Source organism: Solanum dulcamara, chromosome 3, assembly GCF_947179165.1.
Source record: "Solanum dulcamara chromosome 3, daSolDulc1.2, whole genome shotgun sequence".
Taxonomy (NCBI): domain Eukaryota; kingdom Viridiplantae; phylum Streptophyta; class Magnoliopsida; order Solanales; family Solanaceae; genus Solanum; species Solanum dulcamara.
The window spans coordinates 79,387,554-79,408,597 of record NC_077239.1 but is presented as its reverse complement, the minus strand read 5'-3'; the positions used below and the strand labels follow the sequence as shown (position 1 = coordinate 79,408,597).

General features: G+C 36.7%; 1 protein-coding gene across 1 annotated transcript in view; it reads left to right on the top strand.

The window, feature by feature from the left end:
• LOC129883199 (DNA mismatch repair protein MSH1, mitochondrial) overlaps positions 1-21,044 on the top strand; it is a 32,052-nt gene that overhangs the window by 8,691 nt on the left and 2,317 nt on the right. Inside the window, exons 10-20 of the mRNA XM_055957803.1 lie at positions 6,260-6,369; positions 6,457-6,562; positions 6,660-6,735; positions 7,937-7,995; positions 10,618-10,685; positions 11,614-11,787; positions 12,562-12,768; positions 13,174-13,430; positions 13,517-13,660; positions 15,096-15,153; positions 20,675-20,974. Of these exons, the coding sequence (XP_055813778.1) occupies positions 6,260-6,369; positions 6,457-6,562; positions 6,660-6,735; positions 7,937-7,995; positions 10,618-10,685; positions 11,614-11,787; positions 12,562-12,768; positions 13,174-13,430; positions 13,517-13,660; positions 15,096-15,153; positions 20,675-20,974 (1,559 nt within the window). The remainder of the gene's footprint in view (positions 1-6,259; positions 6,370-6,456; positions 6,563-6,659; positions 6,736-7,936; positions 7,996-10,617; positions 10,686-11,613; positions 11,788-12,561; positions 12,769-13,173; positions 13,431-13,516; positions 13,661-15,095; positions 15,154-20,674; positions 20,975-21,044) is intronic.

The following is a 21,044-nucleotide window of genomic DNA, read 5'->3' as shown; positions in this document are numbered from 1 at the left end:
GGTGTCCATCCTTTTTAGGTACTATCATTTCATGTATAACATTCGGTATATTCCATAGGACACACAAAGATTAGTCTGTTTATTACAAATCTTCATGGGGATCGATACAATGTACTTCACAGTGGGTTTTAAATCATCTGAAGTTGCTAGGAATGATTCCAGATCAGGGGAATGGTACGAATGGACAGAGAGAAGCCGTAATCTTATCAGAAGAACAATGTTCAACAGTAAGACGATGAAGTAGCTGTGTGACACACTAAAGGAAGCATCGAAGGTGAAGCGGAATTCTGTTAAAAGTTGGAGACTTCGTGACCATTTCTTAGACACTTTCTGCACAAGAAACTACAATAGTCATGCCCTCTACATTACAATCATTAACATTCAAGGTAGGAGCAGAGCAGTTATTATTGCCCTGAGATGACATTTAATCCAGGGTGGATGGAGATTGCCTTAAATGATTGATAGGTCAATTATATCAAGGTGTCAATCAGAAGTCCAGAACCAACACCATTTAAGAAAACAGAATCAGGGCTCTTTTAACACCAACTAGTTGGAGCTCCATGGAAGTTAGAAAATCCATCGGGAAAATCTCAGCTTGTATTTTTTGGGTTATTTGGAATGAAAGAAACTGGAGGTTTTTTGATGGAGTTTTAACTCCAATTTGTAAGCTTAAGGCTAGTTGTTTGGTTAACCTTTTTAGCTGGGCTAACTTTTCCCCTGTAAATAACTTAGATCACTACCTGGATTTTGTCAGCTCCTTAGCTCTATAAGTTTTTTGTTCTTACTGAGCTGACAGATCCCCTTTTTGTATCTTTGCATCTACTGGATGCCTTAATGAAATCTCACTTACTTAATCAAAAAAAAAAAGATTCAGGGCTCTTTTAGTTGGATTCTGTCCTGAACATCAAATGGGCCTCAAGACAGATGGGAGCTGCAAAAGTCCAGAAGATGGGGAGATCATTTGTATTGAGCAACCTCTGACGTCACAATTCTGTCGGAAATTCGCAGATGGGCGACTAATACATGGGATAAATATTTATGAGATGGGTTGCAATAGCTTCTAGTTTCTCCTCGAAGCTATCAACGAGAACAATAACATACCCAGTGTAATCCCACAAGTGGGGTCTGAGGAGGGTAGGATGTACGCATGCCTTACCCCTACCTTTGTGGGGTTGAAAGACTGTTTCCGATAGACCGTCGGCCCAAAAGAAATGTTTCGGAAGCAGGATTGTAAGAATAATATAACAACAAAATGGCAAGATACAAAGCAATTGAGGCAATAGGTAGAAATACATATTGAAGGACAAGAGACTACATGACAATTAAATAACCCCCTACCTCTCCTTGAAGCTATTGAGGCTACATATTCTAAAAGGAACTTGGTTCTGCATGAATTTCAAGGTTTCCTTTCAATGGTGGAGCCAATGTTGTCAAAGGCGTGCTTAAAGGCGTAATACCAGAGATCCAGATATAAGTCGATGTGCCGGTCAGAGATTCCATTGGAGAGGAGAAGAATGAAAGAATTATAAGACAAAGGATAACAGAAGAACCCTACAATATAGGGGATGCGTTCAATTCAAAAAGGATTGGACAGGGCACATGGGGAGTAGCAGGGAAGTACAAGGATTTGATTATAACTCATTTGACCTACCACGTGGACATGAGCTATCTTTTTCCAAAAGGCCCTGGGCAAGCAAAGGGGAAACACCTTTGGGCCCAGATCTTTTTGCTCAAGGTCTGCTGGAATTAAAAACCAAAAGAAGCCCTTTTATTTTATCAAAGGACTAATCGGAAAAGTGGCTGCTAATACTACGACCCGAAGCAGTCAAACGATAAAAACGATTTTTGTGAGGCATGTAGTTCATAGTTCTCAGACAGAGAACTCAGAAGAAAAAGATGGGGAACAAGTTGAAGAAAACCAGCATGTGTTTACTTCTGTGGACCAAGCTATTGTACTTATGCATGAAAAAGAAAAGCATGGAGTGGAGGACTTGGATAAAATTCATGATAAGAGGTATATCTCTGATGAAGAAATTTATACCAAGACATCCCTGTCCATGGAATATGAAGAGATTGCAAAACATAAAGAAGCAGCATGGAGACAAAGATCCCGAGTTTATGGTTGAAATTGGAGGACAAAATACAAGTTATTTCCATGGAGAAGCCAGTGCCCACAGAAGGTATAACAGCATAGATCAGTTGCAAGTGGAAGGGGTACTGATAAGAGATTCAAAGATTTCAAAAGAAGAGATAGTGTCTTTCTACCCGAAACTCTACACAGAAATATAGGAGTGGAGGCCTCAAGTGATATGAGGGATTGGCCAAGGATAACAGTTGAGGATAATGAGATACTTCAAAACTTGTTTTGACCCACAAGAGATATGGGATTGGGAAGCAGTGAAGTCTTGTGCAGGGGATAAAGCCCCCCAGGGTCTGATGGGTACTGTATGACATTCTTTATTCAGTGCTGGGAGGTGGTCAGTACAAATGTCATAGCTGCTGTACATAATTTCCATAAGCAATGCATATTTGGAAAAAGCTTCAATGCCACTTTTGTGTCCATGATCCCCAGAAAGTTGGTGCCAAAAAACTGAAAGACTACAGACCAATCAGTTTAGGAGTGTTTACAAAATTATTTCAAAACTGTTGAATGAGAGGCTAAAGAAAGTGGTAGCAAGTTGATAGATGCACAACAAATGACCTTTATAAAAGGATGACAATGATGGATGCAACACTAATTGCTAATGAATGTGTAGACACAAGGCAGAAACAAGACCCCTGGCATCCTATGCAACCTAGACATTGAGAAGGCTTATTTATGATCATATAAACTGGAACTATCTGCTAGATTCACTGAAGAAGATGATTTTTGGAGAGAGGTGGATCAAATGCTGCATTAGTATAGTCAGATTTTCCGTTTTGTTAATAGCACTCCAACAGGGTTCTTTCCTTCCCAGAGAGGAATTAGGCAGGGGGATCCACTGTCCCCATTTCTTTTCATTATAGCAATGTAGGGTCTGAATGATATGATAAAGAGGGCAGAAAAACAACTGGATTAAGGGCTTCAAGGTTAATCACAGGGCAGACTGTAACGTGGAAATATCTCACCTTCAATATGTTGATGACGCTCTCATTTCTGTGCTCGTGATACAGACCAACTAAAAGATATTGAGAGTGATTTTTGTACCCTTGGAAGCTATTTCTCTACAAAATATCAACTTAACTGGAATAGAAGTCTTGTTACCAAGTGAATGGTCCCAGATCTACAAGAATTAGCTAGAACTAGCTCACATTCTAGGGGGAGGATTGGAGAATTGCTCACTGTTTACTTGGGAATGGCCTTTGGGGCAAAACGTAACTCCAAGAAGATATGGAATGGAGTAATGGAAAAGTGTGAGAAGAAACTCTCCAATTGGAAGAGTCAGTACTTATCATTGCGAGGCAAATTGGTGCTCATTAATGTTGTCATAGTCTCGTAGATATTATGTCCTTGTTCCTAATCTTGTCATTGTGGTCAACAAGATTGATGTTGTAAGAAGAAACTTTCTTTGGGAAGACAATAGTGATAAAAAGATCCACCTAGTAAAATGGAGCAACCTGCGACCCATGTTTTCAATGGTGATTTTAGGAAAAATTCCTCGAGTGGGGTATACCAAAAACGTTTTGGGGTGCAAATGAAAGGCATAGATCCATAGGGCCTATGCCCTAGAATTTGAGGCGTAAGTCGCCGGCATTCTGTACTTCTATTTCGTTCTTTTAATATTTTACTTTCTTCATATGGGTTTTGGGTCGGGTCGGTGCTTGTTAATTGAATTTTTATTATCAAATTTTTTAAAAAAGAGAAAAAATGAGTTATCCATGGGGAAGTTAATATTTTTCAGGTTGTATGATTTGTGTTAGTAGACTCAAAAGTTAAGTTATTTTTATGTTAGAAATGATAGTTAAAGTGATTTTTGTGAGTGATTGTTACGTGATCATATGTGAAATTCGTGTTTATGCAAATCTCAACCTACCTTGTGAAGATAATTAATAAAGAAAACGAAAAACATACATATACTTCAACACAAACACATCATTTAGGTGTAGGATTTCAAATGCAAAGAGAATTAAATTCTTTTGTCTTTATTATCTTTTTCAATTTTTCCCCAACAATCAACCATCATAACAATTCTTATAATCTTCCTACATATAGGGAAGAAAATAAAAATCAATCAAAGGTACCTACGATAAAAGAAGTTATATTTAGTCTCAAGCTCCTTTTCTAGTTCAGCTTCTCTTTCCAAATAAGTAGCACGCCTATCTAGCAGATCAATCAACCCTCTAACATTGCGTGCTGATATAGCATCTCGCATTTGCAAATCAATTCCTCTTAGATGGTGCCTCACATCCTCCAGCTCCGTGCAAATCTCGCGCCTCCGATCACCGTTATCATCAAAGGACAATGCCATTTCCACTGTTAAATAATTGTTGGACAAAAAAAGGGGAAAATGATTAGTTGTTACAGTCAAATCTCTCTAAAAAATGATTAGTTTTTACAGTCAAACCTCTCTATAACACTCATCTCTATAACATTTAATGATAGATGATGCAGATATAAAGAAGTTTGACGGTATATATAATCATGATAGCGAGGGCATTTTGTAGTTAATTAATCATTGGGTAAAATAGAAAAAAATCTAGTTATTACACCTCTTTATAACAATCATAAATTCACGATAACTGCAATTTTTCTTTTGAATCAATTTTTCACGTTTTCTATAACCACCAAAAAATATTCGGACAAATGATGCATTTATTGAGAGGTTTGACGGTATATATATATATAGGATAACTGAGTACATTTTTGCAGTTGATCAATCATGGGGAAAAGATGAGTTGTTACAATTAGGCCTTTCTATAACAACGTGAATTCACGAAAATGTTTTAGTTTTCTTTGGAGTTGATTTTTTACATTTTCTACAACAGTTGAAAAAAATCCAGACAAATGATGTAGTTATAGAGAGATTTGACTTGTACAGGAACAATTAATGTGAAGCATTATAATAAATAAAAGGAAATAATTAAACGAACCTCAGTATGAAGAAATATAATAAGCAAAAGGAAATAATTAAACTAACCTTAGTGAGGTGATGCTCAATTATATGTGAAATATGATGAAAATAAAATCTTATGGTCTTGGGTATTTATAGAGGGCTTGTGAACCTAATTTCATATGAGTTATTAAAGAAGCTACCATAATAAACTTGGATTTTCAAGATAGGGAAGAAATGGAAGGAACTTAATTATTATTATCTTGTTTCTTTTTTTTTTGAGAAGGTAACACTACTTAAACTTAAATTTATTCTAATTGAGGAACTGAACACATGATGGGTAAGTGTCATAGATGGTCATATAAATATGTGTTTTTTTTCACTTAAGTCACTTAACTATTTTTTAACACAAAAATCACAAATTTTCCCCTTTCTAGCACAAAAATCACATTCGTCAGAAAATCCAACTCCTGATGGATATTTTAAAAAAATAATAAATACAAATTCAATTAAAAAAAACCAAACTGACCCAATCCATCTCCAATGGGTAGTAATCATTTACTCTTCTTTATTTTTAATCGAATAAGACAATATGCAAATGTTTTCTCTTATGAAGTTCTATATTTCGTCCCTTTCTCTTACCAAGTCCTCCTTAGACTTGGGCAATGAAGCTTAATCCATGAGGCTACTTGGGTGTCTTGTGAGTATCATACATTATAAGTATGCATTTGAGGTCTAAGTTCCAGTCTATAGGATTGAAAGCACGCTTTGGCAGCTGAGTTACCAGAGTTTCTGTAATTTTGGCATTCAGAGTGGTTGTTAAGTTGTTAATAATTTGGTTCTTTATATTAATCAGGGAAGTAAGGTGAGTTGAGATGTGAATTAGCCTTCACTTAAATGTTGAAAACCACATAGGATATGACCGGTCGAAACGAAACCTTGAAGAGTTTGTTGTGGACTTTTCCTGAACATGTTCAACTTCTGTGCTACTTTTAGGTCTTCCATTGACTCAACTAATTTGTTTTGCTATCCAGTTCCGAAAAAGAGGGAAGGAGAGAGGGGAGGTTGGTAGGTTTATTTAATCAAATATTGTGTTTTGAGTCTACAATGATGTTAAGGTTGTAGCATGTAACTTTAGATCAGAAGGCAACACTTCTGTTCAGAATTTACTCTATTTATATATGTAAATGTTATTCAGTCCTCCATTTATCTGGAGGGTCTCCTCACAGGAACATCGCGTTGGGGAGAGTTTGGTGAAGGTGGACTCTTGTGGGGAGAATGTAATGCTAGACAGCAGGAATGGTTGGATGGAAATCCTATCGATGAGCTTTTGTTCAAGGTTTGGCTTCACATTGTTTCATTGTTTGTGACCCTCCCTGTTACTTCAGTTTGAAATTACAACATGCAAAGTAATGAAAAATTTCAGGTAAAAGAGCTTTATGGTCTCGATGATGACATTCCATTCAGAAATGTCACTGTTGTTTCAGAAAATAGGCCCCGTCCTTTACACCTGGGAACTGCCACACAAATTGGTAATGATTAAACTGTGTTTAATTCAGTTACATTCTGTCATTAGTGGTGGTGTCACCCTTGGCTGAAACATCTGTTTCCGCGGTTTATTACCTTTAGGTGCTATTCCAACCGAAGGGATTCCATGTTTGTTAAAGGTGTTGCTTCCTCCACATTGCAGTGGTCTACCAGTTCTGTAAGTGAGCATTGTTTTACTGCAAACAATTGTCTGCCCTTACTGCATGGAGTTCTCTCTGTTTCTTTATAGAAACTCCGCTCCCAAAAACCAGCAATAATTGTTTTGTACCTGTCCTGCTATAGTTTTTGCTCAACCCAACTTCCATTTCAATAATCCTTGTCTTAGCTACAGAATTATCAAAAGTGTTGGGATAACTGTTAGCAGCATTATACAATTACTGTATTTGTTTTCCAGACATTGAGAACCTATAGCTCCATTAGAACTCGTATTTGTTTGTTTGAGCTGGTACTTGTCTTTTTGTTGTATAGAGATCCACATGTATAGGTAATTTACGATCTTTGAAAATTTACAGCTTCTTTTATTTTCATGGTTTAGCTTTACAGGAGACTTGGGGTTGGGGTTGGGGGTGAGAGAGTGGGAGGTGACCGTTAAGATTGAGGAGGAGAAGAATAAATGGGGTTCAGTGAATTAATCTGTGGTCTGGGTGTTTTAGTTAGAGAAGAATGTGCTAAACACCTGACGAATAGCTTACTCCTTTGACGTAAGCCGATTTTATAGTCTGCACATGTTGGTATGAGATAGTGCACTATATTTTAATTTTTGAATATGCTTCGAAAGAGTTTTTCTACTCGTAATGTGGTTATTGAAATACTTCAAAGGAACAGAATTAGTTCTTGTATCTGTTGCACCCCCAAATCATGTGGTCATTAGATAAACACTGGGTCGGTTAAGTAGATTTTGTCCAAGTTACAAGAGAGGTGTAACCCATAAGAAGCACAGACAGAAATGGGGTATTCCTTCTGATTTTGTAGCTTAGTCTAAGACATGTGACTAATTTCACTTAGGCCTCATTAGATCACTGTATTTTCCAACAACAAGAAGAACATACCCAGTGAAATCCCACAAGTGGGGTCTGGAGAGGGTAGAGTGTGCACAAACCTTTCACCGTATTTTCCATTTTAGTATTTTCTTGGAAAAAGTTTTGAGGTGGATAACTTCCTCTTCTTTCAGCAGTTATGACCTTCTGAATACTGACTTTTGTTTCAATGCTACTTTGAAGTGCTTATTTAATCTTCCTGATAGTTCACTTATTTCTTTATAACATTTATCTTTTTTCTATCTTGTATCATTTTTTTCTTTCTTATTTTTACATTTGATGTTCTGGTATTTGTGGTGTCCGTGATATTATCTCTATCAGGTATATTAGGGATCTTCTTTTAAATCCACCGGCCTATGAGATTTCTTCAGACATTCAAGGTGAGAAATATCTTGTGTAGATATTCGTGCATCCCTCACTTGTTCATGATGACAATCATTTTACTAATTACATCATAGATTTGATCAATTTTAAGATCATATTGACAGCTTTAACTTTGTTTTGTTTGTCATATCACAGTGAGTGAAGTTTCAATATTTGGCTTCTTCCTTTTATTTTTGATAAGGTAAATAGTTTTATTAATAATGGGAAAATCTCCCGTATACAAGTAGTATACCAAAAAGTAGAGAATTTACATTAAAATAGGATTCTCTATGAACGATTCCCAATCTTCTGTACAAACTGAAACCCCATATGTGCTCCAAAAGGTAACTAGGAATGAGAGTGTTCCTTAAATGTGTTTTTTCATTCTCTATCCCCTCGAAAGCTCTCGTATTTCCTTCCTTCAACAGGACCCACATGAGTGCTAGTAGGGAAATATCACAGGCTCTTTGACTTCTCTTAGTCCTTTTATCTTTGTATTAGATTTCTACTGGCTGTCTAAATCCTTCAAATGCACTCAGTTGGTAACACTTTGCTCCTCTTCTTGAATGGAGATCTGCTCCATGATTCAGTTGATAAATTTTGGTCTTTCTGGTTAGTAATGGGCCTGTTACTAGCTCTATCACATATAGGGCTGCAATCAGCTTAGTTCATTTGACTGCATTACCAGCAGTAATCTGCTTGACAGAATTCTTCACCACGATTCAATTGATAAATCACGTACTCCTGCCTATTGATCAGCCAATTATGAGGCATCACATTTGTGTTGCATCCAAGCTAAGGCAGCTTGATTGCCTCAACTTTGTGCTTTTTTTCTGTTCAGCTCGTATAACTTCTGAGCATTAAATTGAGCTTACATACTTGGCTTGGGTAGCCGATATCACCTTTTTCTATTTAACATACTTTATGCTTAACAAGAAATTTCTTTTTTAAATAATTTTGTTATTTTGTTCAAACAGAAACTGGTTCATGGACATTGCATAGATGTTCTCCTTATTTGTTCTCTGTTAATGCCTCCTTCGTGCTCCCTACCACTCATTTTGAACCCCCTTCTCTCTATCTGTTTTTTGTCTGTTTCATTCCTTTCCCGTCACTGCCACGACCTATGCAAATATTACAACCCCAGCAATGACTATGACCACTGCCCTCTGTTCCACCTCTAATTTATTGCCTTCAGACTGCCCCTTCATTTCATCTCATCTCGTCTCTTTCTCAAACGACCAGGAAGCTCCGAGTGTAGGTTGTTAGGATTGGTCTTTGTACAGCCCAACCCTACCTGTTCTCTCACACATTATTTAGGTCTAGATGATTGCAACACTTTAGATGATTCAGGCATCTGATCAATAGTTCCTACTTTACTCACTCAAGGAATAATGTTCTTCTTTTCTCTTGCATAGGTGGACCTCGTTAATGGGGTTTTCCAAGTATATTTTCTAAATAGACAGTCCCATAAAAAAAATCTCAAAAGTATATTCTCTGAAAAGAGAGTTATAATTAACTTTTTGTTGTTTGTCATTCTTATCGTGAGTTGAATCCACAATAATTATAGTATTTTTTGCTCCCTATCTCCTCTCTTTCTCTCTGTCTCTCTCTCTATCAGATTTCATGAGAAAATAGCACAAATTGTAACAAACTTCTAATCTAGTAAAACTTTGGGATTGTGAAAAATCATTTCTTTTACAAGAATGACTTAATTGATAGGTGGAAAATCACTGTATACAAGTGGACCAAATGGTATACCGAAAGGGGAGAACCTACTCAAAAACATGGTTCTCCCAAAAGAATCCAATCATTTATGCTAATTAGGACCTTATGGAGTGCAATATAAATTTAATAAAAACAAAAAGTTTGTCCTAATATGTACAAAAGTTATTGAAGATCATATTTTGCTGATATTGTTCTCTTATTCATATTTAAAGCAAACATGTGGAGCATGTTTTTTCTCTGATATTCTCTTTTTTTAGATAAAGTATTTTCTCTGATATTCTCTATTGACTCACAAAAATCTGTTGCTACTTGTTTGGAAATAAAAGTTGAAGTCAATAAGAAGCTCTACAATGTCACACTTGGCTAGTGAAGTAAAGATCAAGGTTGTAAGCTTTGAGGTTTGATTGAGTTAGAGTTCTTTTAAAGCACAAGGGGTTGGTGGACTTTGAGATAAAACCACGGTTGAGCAATGACTAATTTGTCCTAATTTGGGCAGTGTCCAACTAGTTCATTAGGGATTATTCGCGTTGGCAAACTTACTTTAGGTTTTGTGTTTGCCATCTTTTTAGTGTGTCAAGAGCTTTGTTAGGACAAAAGTGTAGAGAATCTCTAGTAATAGAGAAATCCTAATCTATAAAAGACAAAGCTGTTAAGTATTGGAATGAAATTCTTCACATTGAGCTAAGTCGAAAGATTCACAGAGCTGGCTCAATTAGTATGGGATTAAGGCGTAGTTGCTTTGTTTTCTTTAGCCACAATGAGGAGAGGAGGGGGCGGGGGAAGAGACTTGTTTGTGCCAAGAAATTTTCTTGAAGTGCCATATATGGCTAATATATCTTCCTTATTTCTTATCTTCAGTGCTGATAACAACTCATGAATTTTTATTTACTAATATGTTTCATTTGCTTCTGCAGAGGCATGCAAACTTATGATGAGCGTCACATGTTCAATTCCTGATTTTACTTGTATATCATCCGCAAAGGTTGCACTTCATTATTCAATTTATTCCCACTGCAAAATATCTCTATTTGTAATTGATATGCAGATATTTCTCGATGGAGTTCTGTTCATATGCTGTAACAATTTTTTTCTTCTTAACTAGTAAAGTTGGGTTGTGTTATTTTAGTAGTATTTCTTGTGTAAAATAAGAGCCTACATTTTAGTGCTGATGCCTATAAACTCTGAGGCTGTGAAATTTCAATGACTGGTTAATTCTCTCTTTTCCCAGTTCAAAAGTGAATGAATTGGTTGCTAGTTAGAGCTTAATGTTGGGAGTTTCAGAGGCCTTTTGTGTACCAACATTATTTTGTCCGAACTCATCACTTGGTTCCTGTCATATGTTCATTGTTGTGATTCAGATAAGATTGGTTTGTCTTGTTGAATTTTTATCTCTGGACTAGAAATCTCTCTCTTGTAATGACATAATACAGTCATATCTCTTTTTGATAGAGTGAAACAGTCATCACTCTTTTGTAATGACTGTTAGCACTTTGATCCTAGCGTAGATTTTTCTGTACTAGCAGAGATAAGAGTCATCACTTTTGTAATTTTTGCACCTTATGCATCTTCTTGATGCCTTTTTAATTGATAACACCTTACTTCATAAAAGAAGAAGAAGACATAAAACAGATGATTGCAATGAATTTCTTCTATAAGCCACGACTTCTGGAGATATGTCCATCAATTCTGTCTACTATTCTGAACTTGTCATCAGATTGGCAGCATTGATACTTCTATCTACTATTCATTATATAGATCATTGGTTCTGGTATTATGTTATGTGTTTTGAGTTAGTAGTATAAAAGAACTTCTCTCTTCCTCAAGCTGCTTTCCCTTCCCAAACAATTCTTAGCTTTCTGTGCTTTAGTTTGTAAACATTGCTGTTGCGCTTTGTTATTATCAATTTACAGCTGGTCAAACTGCTTGAGTTGAGGGAGGCAAATCATGTAGAGTTCTGCAAAATAAAGAGCATGGTCGAAGAGATACTGCAGTTGTATAGAAATTCAGAGCTTCGTGCTATTTTAGAGTTACTGATGGATCCTACTTGGGTGGCAACTGGGTTAAAAGTTGATTTTGATACACTAGTAAGTGATGTTTGGGTTTTAATTCCACTTCCAGTTACAAAGACTTCATGTACAGTTTATTATTGAGTGGTGCATGAAGAGCAATAATCTCGTGCTGTTTGGGATAGGTGGACCGGAATCATTCAGCTTTTTCTTTTCCTTTTTAATTTTTTTTCCTTTTTCCCTTTTTTGAGAATGCTTTTGCATTGTATGGGCTTAGAGATCAAAGATGAAAGTATAGAGCTACTCTCACTGTCTAGCAAGAATGTATCTTGTCAATTGAATGACTCCTGTATAAATGTTTAAATTTCTTCTAACATTGTAAAAGCATAGCTACTTTTTATACCTGGTGAGAACCTTTTATGCCAACTCTATTACAACTCTAGGTGCTCGATAGAAAGTTTAGGTATGAAGATCATCAAAAGAGTTAAGGAAATACTAAATTGTGATACTTCTTAGGATGGTTATACTCTTTTATAGCTTATACATGGACTAACAACAATTAGAGGTGTGTAATAATCATTCAATATACTAGAATTATAAACTTTGTTGATCATAATTTAGCTTCCTGGTGGTAAGATACATGCATATACCTCTTGCTTTTCTGTAATTCTTTCTCCCTTGTAGGGTTTACACTGATTTTAGTTTTTGCCTTTTTTAGTTTGGTCCATGCGCTAGGTGCTTTGTGTAGCTGCTCATGTATCGACTAATTTGACTTAGATTTTATTTTTGCCAATTCTTGCAAAAGGTGCTTTGATTGTAGATCTGATTAAGATTAACCCCTTGTTACTTTAGGTATTTGAATGTGGAGAGATTTCTTGTAGAATCAGTGAAATAATATCCGTACATGGTGAAAGTGATCAAAAGATAAGTTCCTATCCTATCATCCCAAACGATTTCTTTGAAGATATGGAATCTTTGTGGAAAGGCCGTGTCAAGAGGATCCATTTGGAGGAAGCATATGCAGAAGTAGAAAAGGCTGCGGATGCTTTATCGTTAGCTGTGAGTCTCTTTTATTTATCTTCATAATTCTAATGATTTACAAGTTGTGCATCTGGTGCTTTAGAACTCTTCTTGATAGCTAAAATATACATTGCTTTTGCTCTGTAGTTTTGTATAATGTTTTTGTTGGTTGACTAACCAGATTGAAATTCTGAGTCTGAAACAAATGATCTATAAAAATAAAATTTTCGGAGAAGTAGTTTTAATTGCTCCTGGCAAATAGATCTTGAATTATAGAAGTTCGACCTGTACTTTAAGAAGCAACGATGCAAGTCAGTTCCAAGCTGGCAGCCAAAATTAAAAACGAGAAAAAAAGAAGAAGAAAGAGACACACAAGAATCTGAAATTAATGAACTAAACAACCAAACTCCCAAATATTTAACTGGTCTTCCATTCTGTTTCTAGATAACAGAAGATTTCCTGCCTATTATTTCAAGAATAAGGGCCACCATGGCCCCACTTGGGGGAACTAAAGGGGAGATTCTGTATGCTCGAGAGCATGGAGCTGTATGGTTTAAGGGAAAGCGATTTGTTCCAACTGTTTGGGCTGGAACCACTGGAGAAGAACAAATGAAGCATCTCAGACCTGCTCTAGATTCAAAGGGGAAGAAGGTTGGAGAAGAATGGTTCACTACAATGAGGGTGGAAGATGCAATAGCTAGGTTCCTTTACTTACTTTGAGGCCAATTTGTGATTCTTACAAGAAAATACTTTCTTTGGTAAATAATTGTTTGAATCTCTTTCGCAGGTATCATGAGGCAAATGCCAAGGCAAAGTCAAGAGTCTTGGAATTGCTAAGGGGACTTTCTTCTGAATTACAATCTAAGATCAATATCCTTATCTTTGCATCCGTCTTGATTGTGATAGCAAAGGCATTATTTTCTCATGTGAGGTTAGTGATACAAACCTACTGATAATCTGAAAAAACAGTTTGTTGAACTGATGAACAACTTAATCCGTACTTCTCTACACAAAGAATCATAGTGACTGCTATAAGCCATTAAAGAATTTTGTGACATCAAAACTATTTCATCTATTGCATGATATGGACAGAATGAGCCTGTACATGTTGTTATGAATTCTGTTAAGCTGATGTGCTAGTGAAGAATCAAGTGGGAGGAGAAGGATAGGGCATTGTCTATCTAACACAATGGTGCACAAAATTCAAAATGAATGGAACTGACACGTCTTTTCAAGTGTGGGAGAGCGTACTGTTCCAGATGCTAAACTGTTGCTGTATTTTTTGATTACACATGAAATACCATCATGTTTAGAGGACCTCATGACTTTATAGAGAACGATGTTGCATAAATAAAAGTAGGCTTAGTTCATGTTTTGTTGATACATAAAACTTATTACTTGTGTTAAGTCCCACATTGGTTCAGAGAATGAGTTAGGGTCTCCTCATATGGTCTTGCACAATCCTCTCCTCATGAACAAGCTTTTTGGGTTGAGTTAGACCCAAAGTCTATTTCTTCACATGGTATCAGAGCCAAACCCATCGATCATTGTTGTTGTGTTTCTCAATGTCCCCATCGATCATTGTTGTTGTGTTTCTCATTGTCGATCCAATGTGTTAAGTCCCACATTGATTCAGAGAATGAGTTAGGGTCTCCTCATATGGTCTTGCACAATCCTCTCCTCATGAACAAGCTTTTTGGGTTGAGTTAGACCCAAAGTCTATTTCTTCACATGGTATCAGAGTCAAACCCATCGATCATTGTTGTTGTGTTTCTCAATGTCCCCATCGATCATTGTTGTTGTGTTTCTCATTGTCGATCCATTGTGTTATGTTATCCACTCTCCAATTGTCCAGTCCCTAGGTGTGCGGAGGTGTTAAAGTCCTACGTTGGTTTTGGGAGTGATTTATGGTCTTGGGCAATCCTCATGATCTAACTTTTGAGGTTGAGTTAGGCTCAAGGTCTATTTATTGTCAACTTGGGTAAAGAAGACAAAAAAGTAAACCTTTTAAGTCACATTGGATTTTAGCTGCAGGCTGCAGCAAGGAACTAATGAAAGCTGATTTGTACTAGTCTGTAGTACTAGCTGGATCTATTTCATAGATTTGTAAAAACTTATAAGTGCATATGGAGTGAATTTAGGATATAGGTGGGGCTTTCTTGAATTCTCTCTAGGTGTTCTGTTATATTCTGTTGGTTCTTTATATTGAAATGTCATAAAATTTTCTCATCAATGTCCAATAGCTAAAGCCTTTTCACTTTATAGAATTGTATGTGAATGTGCTCAGAGCTCTGCATTATTTTTCACTCACCTGTTTACCTTTCCTGTGATTTGAGCTCATAATCTTAATCTTGGTTTCTTATCAGTGAAGGGAGGAGAAGAAATTGGATTTTCCCAACAATCACACAATTTAACAAATGTCGGGTACTCTTCAGGATCTTTGCTTCTTTGACACTTTCTAAATATTAGTATCTCCACAGCTTGGTATAACTTAACACTTCACATATCTCCACCAGATGGCTTTGAAAAACTTCACAAATACATTTTCAGAATTTGGTTATGATGACTGGTGCATTAGTGTCTGCTGTATTTTCCATTGTGGAAGAACACAGGGAGAAAAATACAGCAATATGCCTAGTGTTATCCCAAAAGTGGGGTCTGGGGAGGGTAAGATGTACGCAGACCTTACCTTACCTTTGTAGGGTAGAAAAACTGTTTCCGATAGACCTCGACTCAAAAAGAGAAGTTATTCGGAGAAGGGTTGCAAGAAGGAAAAATGACACCAATATATCAAGAGATGGAGCAAAATGAAGCAGCAAATAGCAAAAAACACACTGAAGAATAAGAAATTACGCGATTATTAACTACTATTAAAGAGAAGTGGATATGGGGCTAGCCCCCTGTCTCTCCCACCTAACGAGCGACAGTGGCTACCTACTAACTTTCTACCCTAATCCTTGACCTTCATACCTTCCTATCTAGGGTTATGTCCTCAATAAGTTGAAGTTACGTCATATCTTGTCTAATCACCTTCTTCCGATTCTTTTTTCGACGTACCTCTACCTCTCTAAATTTCTATTAATACCAACCTCTCACACCTCATAACGGGCGCATCCGCACACCTTCTCTTCACCTGCCCGAACCATCTCAGCCTCGCTTACCTTAGTTGTCCTCTACATAGTCCACTCTCATCTTTTGCCGTATAACTTTGTTTCTAATCATGTCTCTCATAGTGTGTCCACACATCCATCTAGACATCTTCATGTACGCTAAATTCATCTTTTGAACGTGGACGTTCTTGATTGGCCCATACAACAATGTTGGTCTAACCACCACTTTGTAGAACTTACTTTAAGCCTTGATGACACATTTTTATCGCACATTAGCCTCCATTTCACCCCTCACTCCAATATTACGTATGACATCATCATCAATCTCCCCACTTCCTTGGATTATGAACCCAAAATACTTGAAGCTTCCCCTTTCATCAAATAATAGATAGTAAATGGGTCGGTTTGAAAATAAATGAATTGCTAGTCGTAGAGGTATGCCTTGTGCATCAATCTTCACTTCCACCACCGCCTCATGCGTTACGTCACTGAACTTGCACTCCAGGTTTTCTGTTTTAGTCTTGCTTAACTTGAAACTTTAGACTCTAGGATCTACCTCCAACCTTTTCTATTTTTGTTAGCCATGGAGGGACTTAATCATATGATTAAGGTTGCTCAATCTAATGACTGGATAAGGGACTTCGGTTCCCAATCTAATGGTACTCAAGGAATGGAAATATCCCATCTATTGTATGATTCTTTAGTTTTTTGTGAAGCTGAAGTGGACCATGTGAGCCATTCCTACCTTCTTTGAAGCTGTGTCTGGATTACATGTTAACTGGTCCAAGAGTTTCCTATACCCAGTTAATGATGTACCAACTTTGTTGTCTCTGGCGGGCAATATTGGATGTCAGGTAGGTGCTTTTCCTACAATCTATTTGGGGATGCCTTTGGGGGCCAAAAGTCTCTCTATAGAGTCGTAGAAAGATTTTATAAAAAAGACTATCAAGGTGGAAATCTCAGTACCTATCTTTAGGTGGTAGACTGACTCTTATAACTCTATATTGGATGCTTTACCTACATATATGATGTCTGTTTTCCCTCTGACCAAGAGAATTGAAAAAAAGATTGATAGATTGGGAAGAGATTTTCTCTGGCAAGGTAATAAGGAGAATAAAAGCATTAATCTAGTTAATTGGTATGCTCTCACTTTAAGCAAGAAACATGATGGTTTGGGTATAAAAAAAATGAGAATACACAATAGAAGTTTGTTACAAAAATGGCTATGGAGTTTCAACAATGAGGACAGGGCACTTTGGAGGGTTCTCATTTCCCAGAAATATCAGATGCTAAATCAGTGGACTACACATGAAGTCAACAACGCATATGGTTGTAGTGTTTGGAGAACTATTCGAAACCAGTGGCAGAATTTTTGGGATAATGTAGAGATTATTGTGGGCAATGGTATACAGACAGATTTCTGGGCTGATCACTGGATTGGGCAGAACAATTTGAAATCTACTTTTCCGGTGCTTTATTCAATAAGTTTACAACAACATGAAATGATCCATCAATTGTGGAGTCTACAAGGCTGGGATTTGATTTTTAGAAGAGCTCTAAATGATTGGGAAATTGAGAGTTTTATCAGAATGTTGCAGTTACTGGGATCTTTTGGTGGTACATCTGATTGCCATGATAGACTTAGATGGAAAATGAATAACAAAGGAATTTTTTCAGTAAAATCTGTTTACTGGAATCTGAATCAGAGAGGCCCTATTAAGGTAAATTGGCCTTGGAAACAAGTTTGGAAAGTAAAAATTCCAATAAGGTGTCTTGTTTTGTTTGGTTGATGATTAAGAAAGCATGCCTAATTCAAGTCAACTTACAAAGAAGAGGTTTTCAGATTTGTTCAAGGTGTCTTTTATGTGACCAGGAGGTTGAGAACAATGAACACCTCTTTTTACATTGCAAGTCAACTATAAATCTGTGGCATATGTTTTTTGTATTTTGGGGATAAAAGGGGTAATACCTAGCTCTACTCTGGGGCTTCTAAGCAGCTGGTGGAGTGTAGGGTACAGAGGAGGGGAGGAGGATTGGTGGAAGATCATCCCTGCTTGAATCTGGTGGAGTGTGTGGAAAGAAAGGAATTCCAGATTTTTTGAAGGCACTAGCAGTTCTATCCATAAAATTAGGATAAATTGTCTTAATTTGTTCTTTTTTTGGTGTAAACAAAGTATATTGGGGGAAGTAGGTAACTTAATAGACTTAATTGGCAATGTATAAGAATATAGGTTTTTGAACAATGGTCTTTTGTACCTTTTGGTTTGTTTTTGTAAAGATCTAAACTTGGCCCTTTTTTTGGGTGTCAAAGTTTTGTTTAACAGAAATACAATTGTTACCTTCCTAAAAAAAGGATCTATCTCCAAACTTCCAGCCTATCATTAACTTCACTGCACGTCTCGTCTATCAATACTATGTCATTTGCAAATAACATACACTACAACATCTCCTTTTAAATATCCGTGTCAATTCGTCCATCACTAAGGCAAATAGGATTGGGCCAAGGGTTGACCACTGATACAATCTCATCATGATCGGAAAGTGTCTCGAGTCACCTCCCACTGTTCTAACTCGGGTCTTAGCTCCATTATATATGTCCTTAATTGCCCAATTGTAGCCCACTGATACCTTTACCCTCCAAACATCTCTAGAAGACCTCTCTAGGGGTTTTATTGTTCGCCTTTTCCAGGTCAATGAACGCCATATATAAGTCTCTCTTGTCCCTATAGGCCTATTCTATTCCAACAATCTCCTTACAAGATGGATGACTTCTTTAGTTGACCGTCCTAACATAAATCCAAAGTGGTTTTCACATATAGACACACCCCTACTCATCCTTATTTCGACCACCCTCTCCCAAACTTTCATAGTATGACATGGTAGCTTGATATCCTTATAGTTGTTGAAATGCTGAATACCACCTTTGTTCTTGTACAATGACACCATTGTAGTCTATCTCCATGCTTTTGGCATTGTAGCTGTCTGGAAAATGACATTAAACAAGTCAGTCAGCTACTCCATACTTGTCTCTCTTGTGTTCTTCCAAAACTCTATCGGGTTCTCGTTTGGCCCAGTTGCTCTTCCCCTTCTCATCTTACAAATGACCTCCTTGACCTCCAGAACTTATATGCACCTACAATACCTAAAATCCACAAGACTCTTGGAGGCTATAACTCACCCAACACGATATCCATGTCCACTTCTTCATTCAAGAGCTAGTGGAAATATGTCCGCCATCTCCATTTTATGTGGCTCTTCTACCAACACTTCACCATTTTCTTCCTTGATGCACTTCACTTTGTCGTGGTCACAGACCCTTCTCTCTCTCGTCTTGGAAAGCCTATGCAACTTTCTATCCCCGCCCTTTCCCTCGAGCTCTTAATAAAAGTGCTCAGAAGCTTTCGGTTTAGCCATCATGACTGCTAGATTTGTTTCCTTCTTCGCTGTCTTATACCTCTACTCGTTCCTCTTATTCTTCTCGTCTAAGCTTTCCACTAACGTCGTGTAAGCAGCCTTCTTGGCTTCCACTTTTCATTAGACCTCTTCATTCCACTATCAACCCCTTTGTGCCCACCTACAATACCCCCCTCGAGATCCCTAAAACCTCTCTAGTTTCTTCCCTTATGCAGTCAATTGTTGTAGCCAACATATTATCTGTGTAACCACTACTTCCCATAGCCACCAACTTCTCTCCAATCTCCAAAGATTTGGCCTCGGCCAGGCCTCCCCATCTAATCCTTGGTTGTTCACTTAAGGAGAAAAATGTGACATGAAATACAAACCTCATCTTGGTCTCATTTAGGGGTCGTTTAGTAGGAAGTATTAGGACAAATAGTCCATGTATTATGTATGGTATTATTTAGTACTATGTTTGGTAGGAATTTTGGGCCTATGTATAACTAATCCACACCCTACATGGTATTAACTAATACCTTCCATTTGGTGGTATTAGTAATGCATGGGTTTAATACCATGGGATTAAGCTATGTAAAGACAAAAATACCCCTTAAATCCTTTTAATCATTTTATTTATTTTCTTGATTTTATGTTTTATATTTGTATTAGTAAATTTTATTTAAATAAATTAGCTTACAAATTTTATTATTTAGAGAGAGTTGTTTATTGCTAAATAAATCAACTACAAATCAATACAATATTTGAAATGTGGGTTTTTTTAACATTTACTAATTGAAAAGGCAAATATATCACCACATGACATTTGTGATTTTAATTGAATGTATTATTTGTTGATATATATGTGGTTTTCTAATTATTTGTATTTTGAACAATTTATAAAATTGCATACATACTAAAATTACAACTTGCAATTTTTAGGTATAAACAGAGATGGTTTATTTGACTTTACAACTGTTTACCCTTTTTTTGGTTTTAAACTTAGATGGTCTATCTTTTTTAAATTGAAAATTGATAATTAATTTGTGAGTGACTAGTTTATTAAGATGACAATTATTTACTCTCAAATAATTCAAGTGAGAAAATAGCAAACATGACATCCAAATTGTTCTTCTCTTAGCTAGTTAGAAGACCACAAAAAAAACAAATTAATCTAGTATTTATCTATCTTGACTCAATTACATAAAATAGAAAAGCTCATAACAATACAAGGGTATAATTGGAAAGAAGCTATTTGTAGAGTTTTAATCTAAACACAAGATTCGGTGGGAAGCAATGAACCAAACACTAGATAAAAAATAATCGCTGCATTACTAATCCCTGTGTTATTAATCTTTGTACCAAATGACCCCTTAATGGGGAAAGTCTTTATATTGTTATCTGTTATTCGTATGATCCAATTACATGCCATTAAAATGCAGGACGCGGAGGCACTTAATGGAACTGTGGGAATGAAGATAATTGATCTATCTCCTTATTGGTTTGATGCAGCACGAGGGACTGGTGTACAGAATACAGTAGATATGCAGTCCATGTTTCTTTTGACTGGTCCAAATGGTGGGGGCAAATCAAGCTTGCTGCGATCATTGTGTGCAGCCGCATTGTTAGGAATGTGTGGGTTCATGGTTCCAGCTGAATCAGCTGTCATTCCTCACTTTGACTCAATTATGCTGCATATGAAATCATATGATAGTCCTGCTGATGGAAAAAGTTCATTTCAGGTAATATGTTCTATATTCTTGAATTGTAGCATATTTGGTTTCTTCTGGTCCTATTTGCTAGAAACCTAGT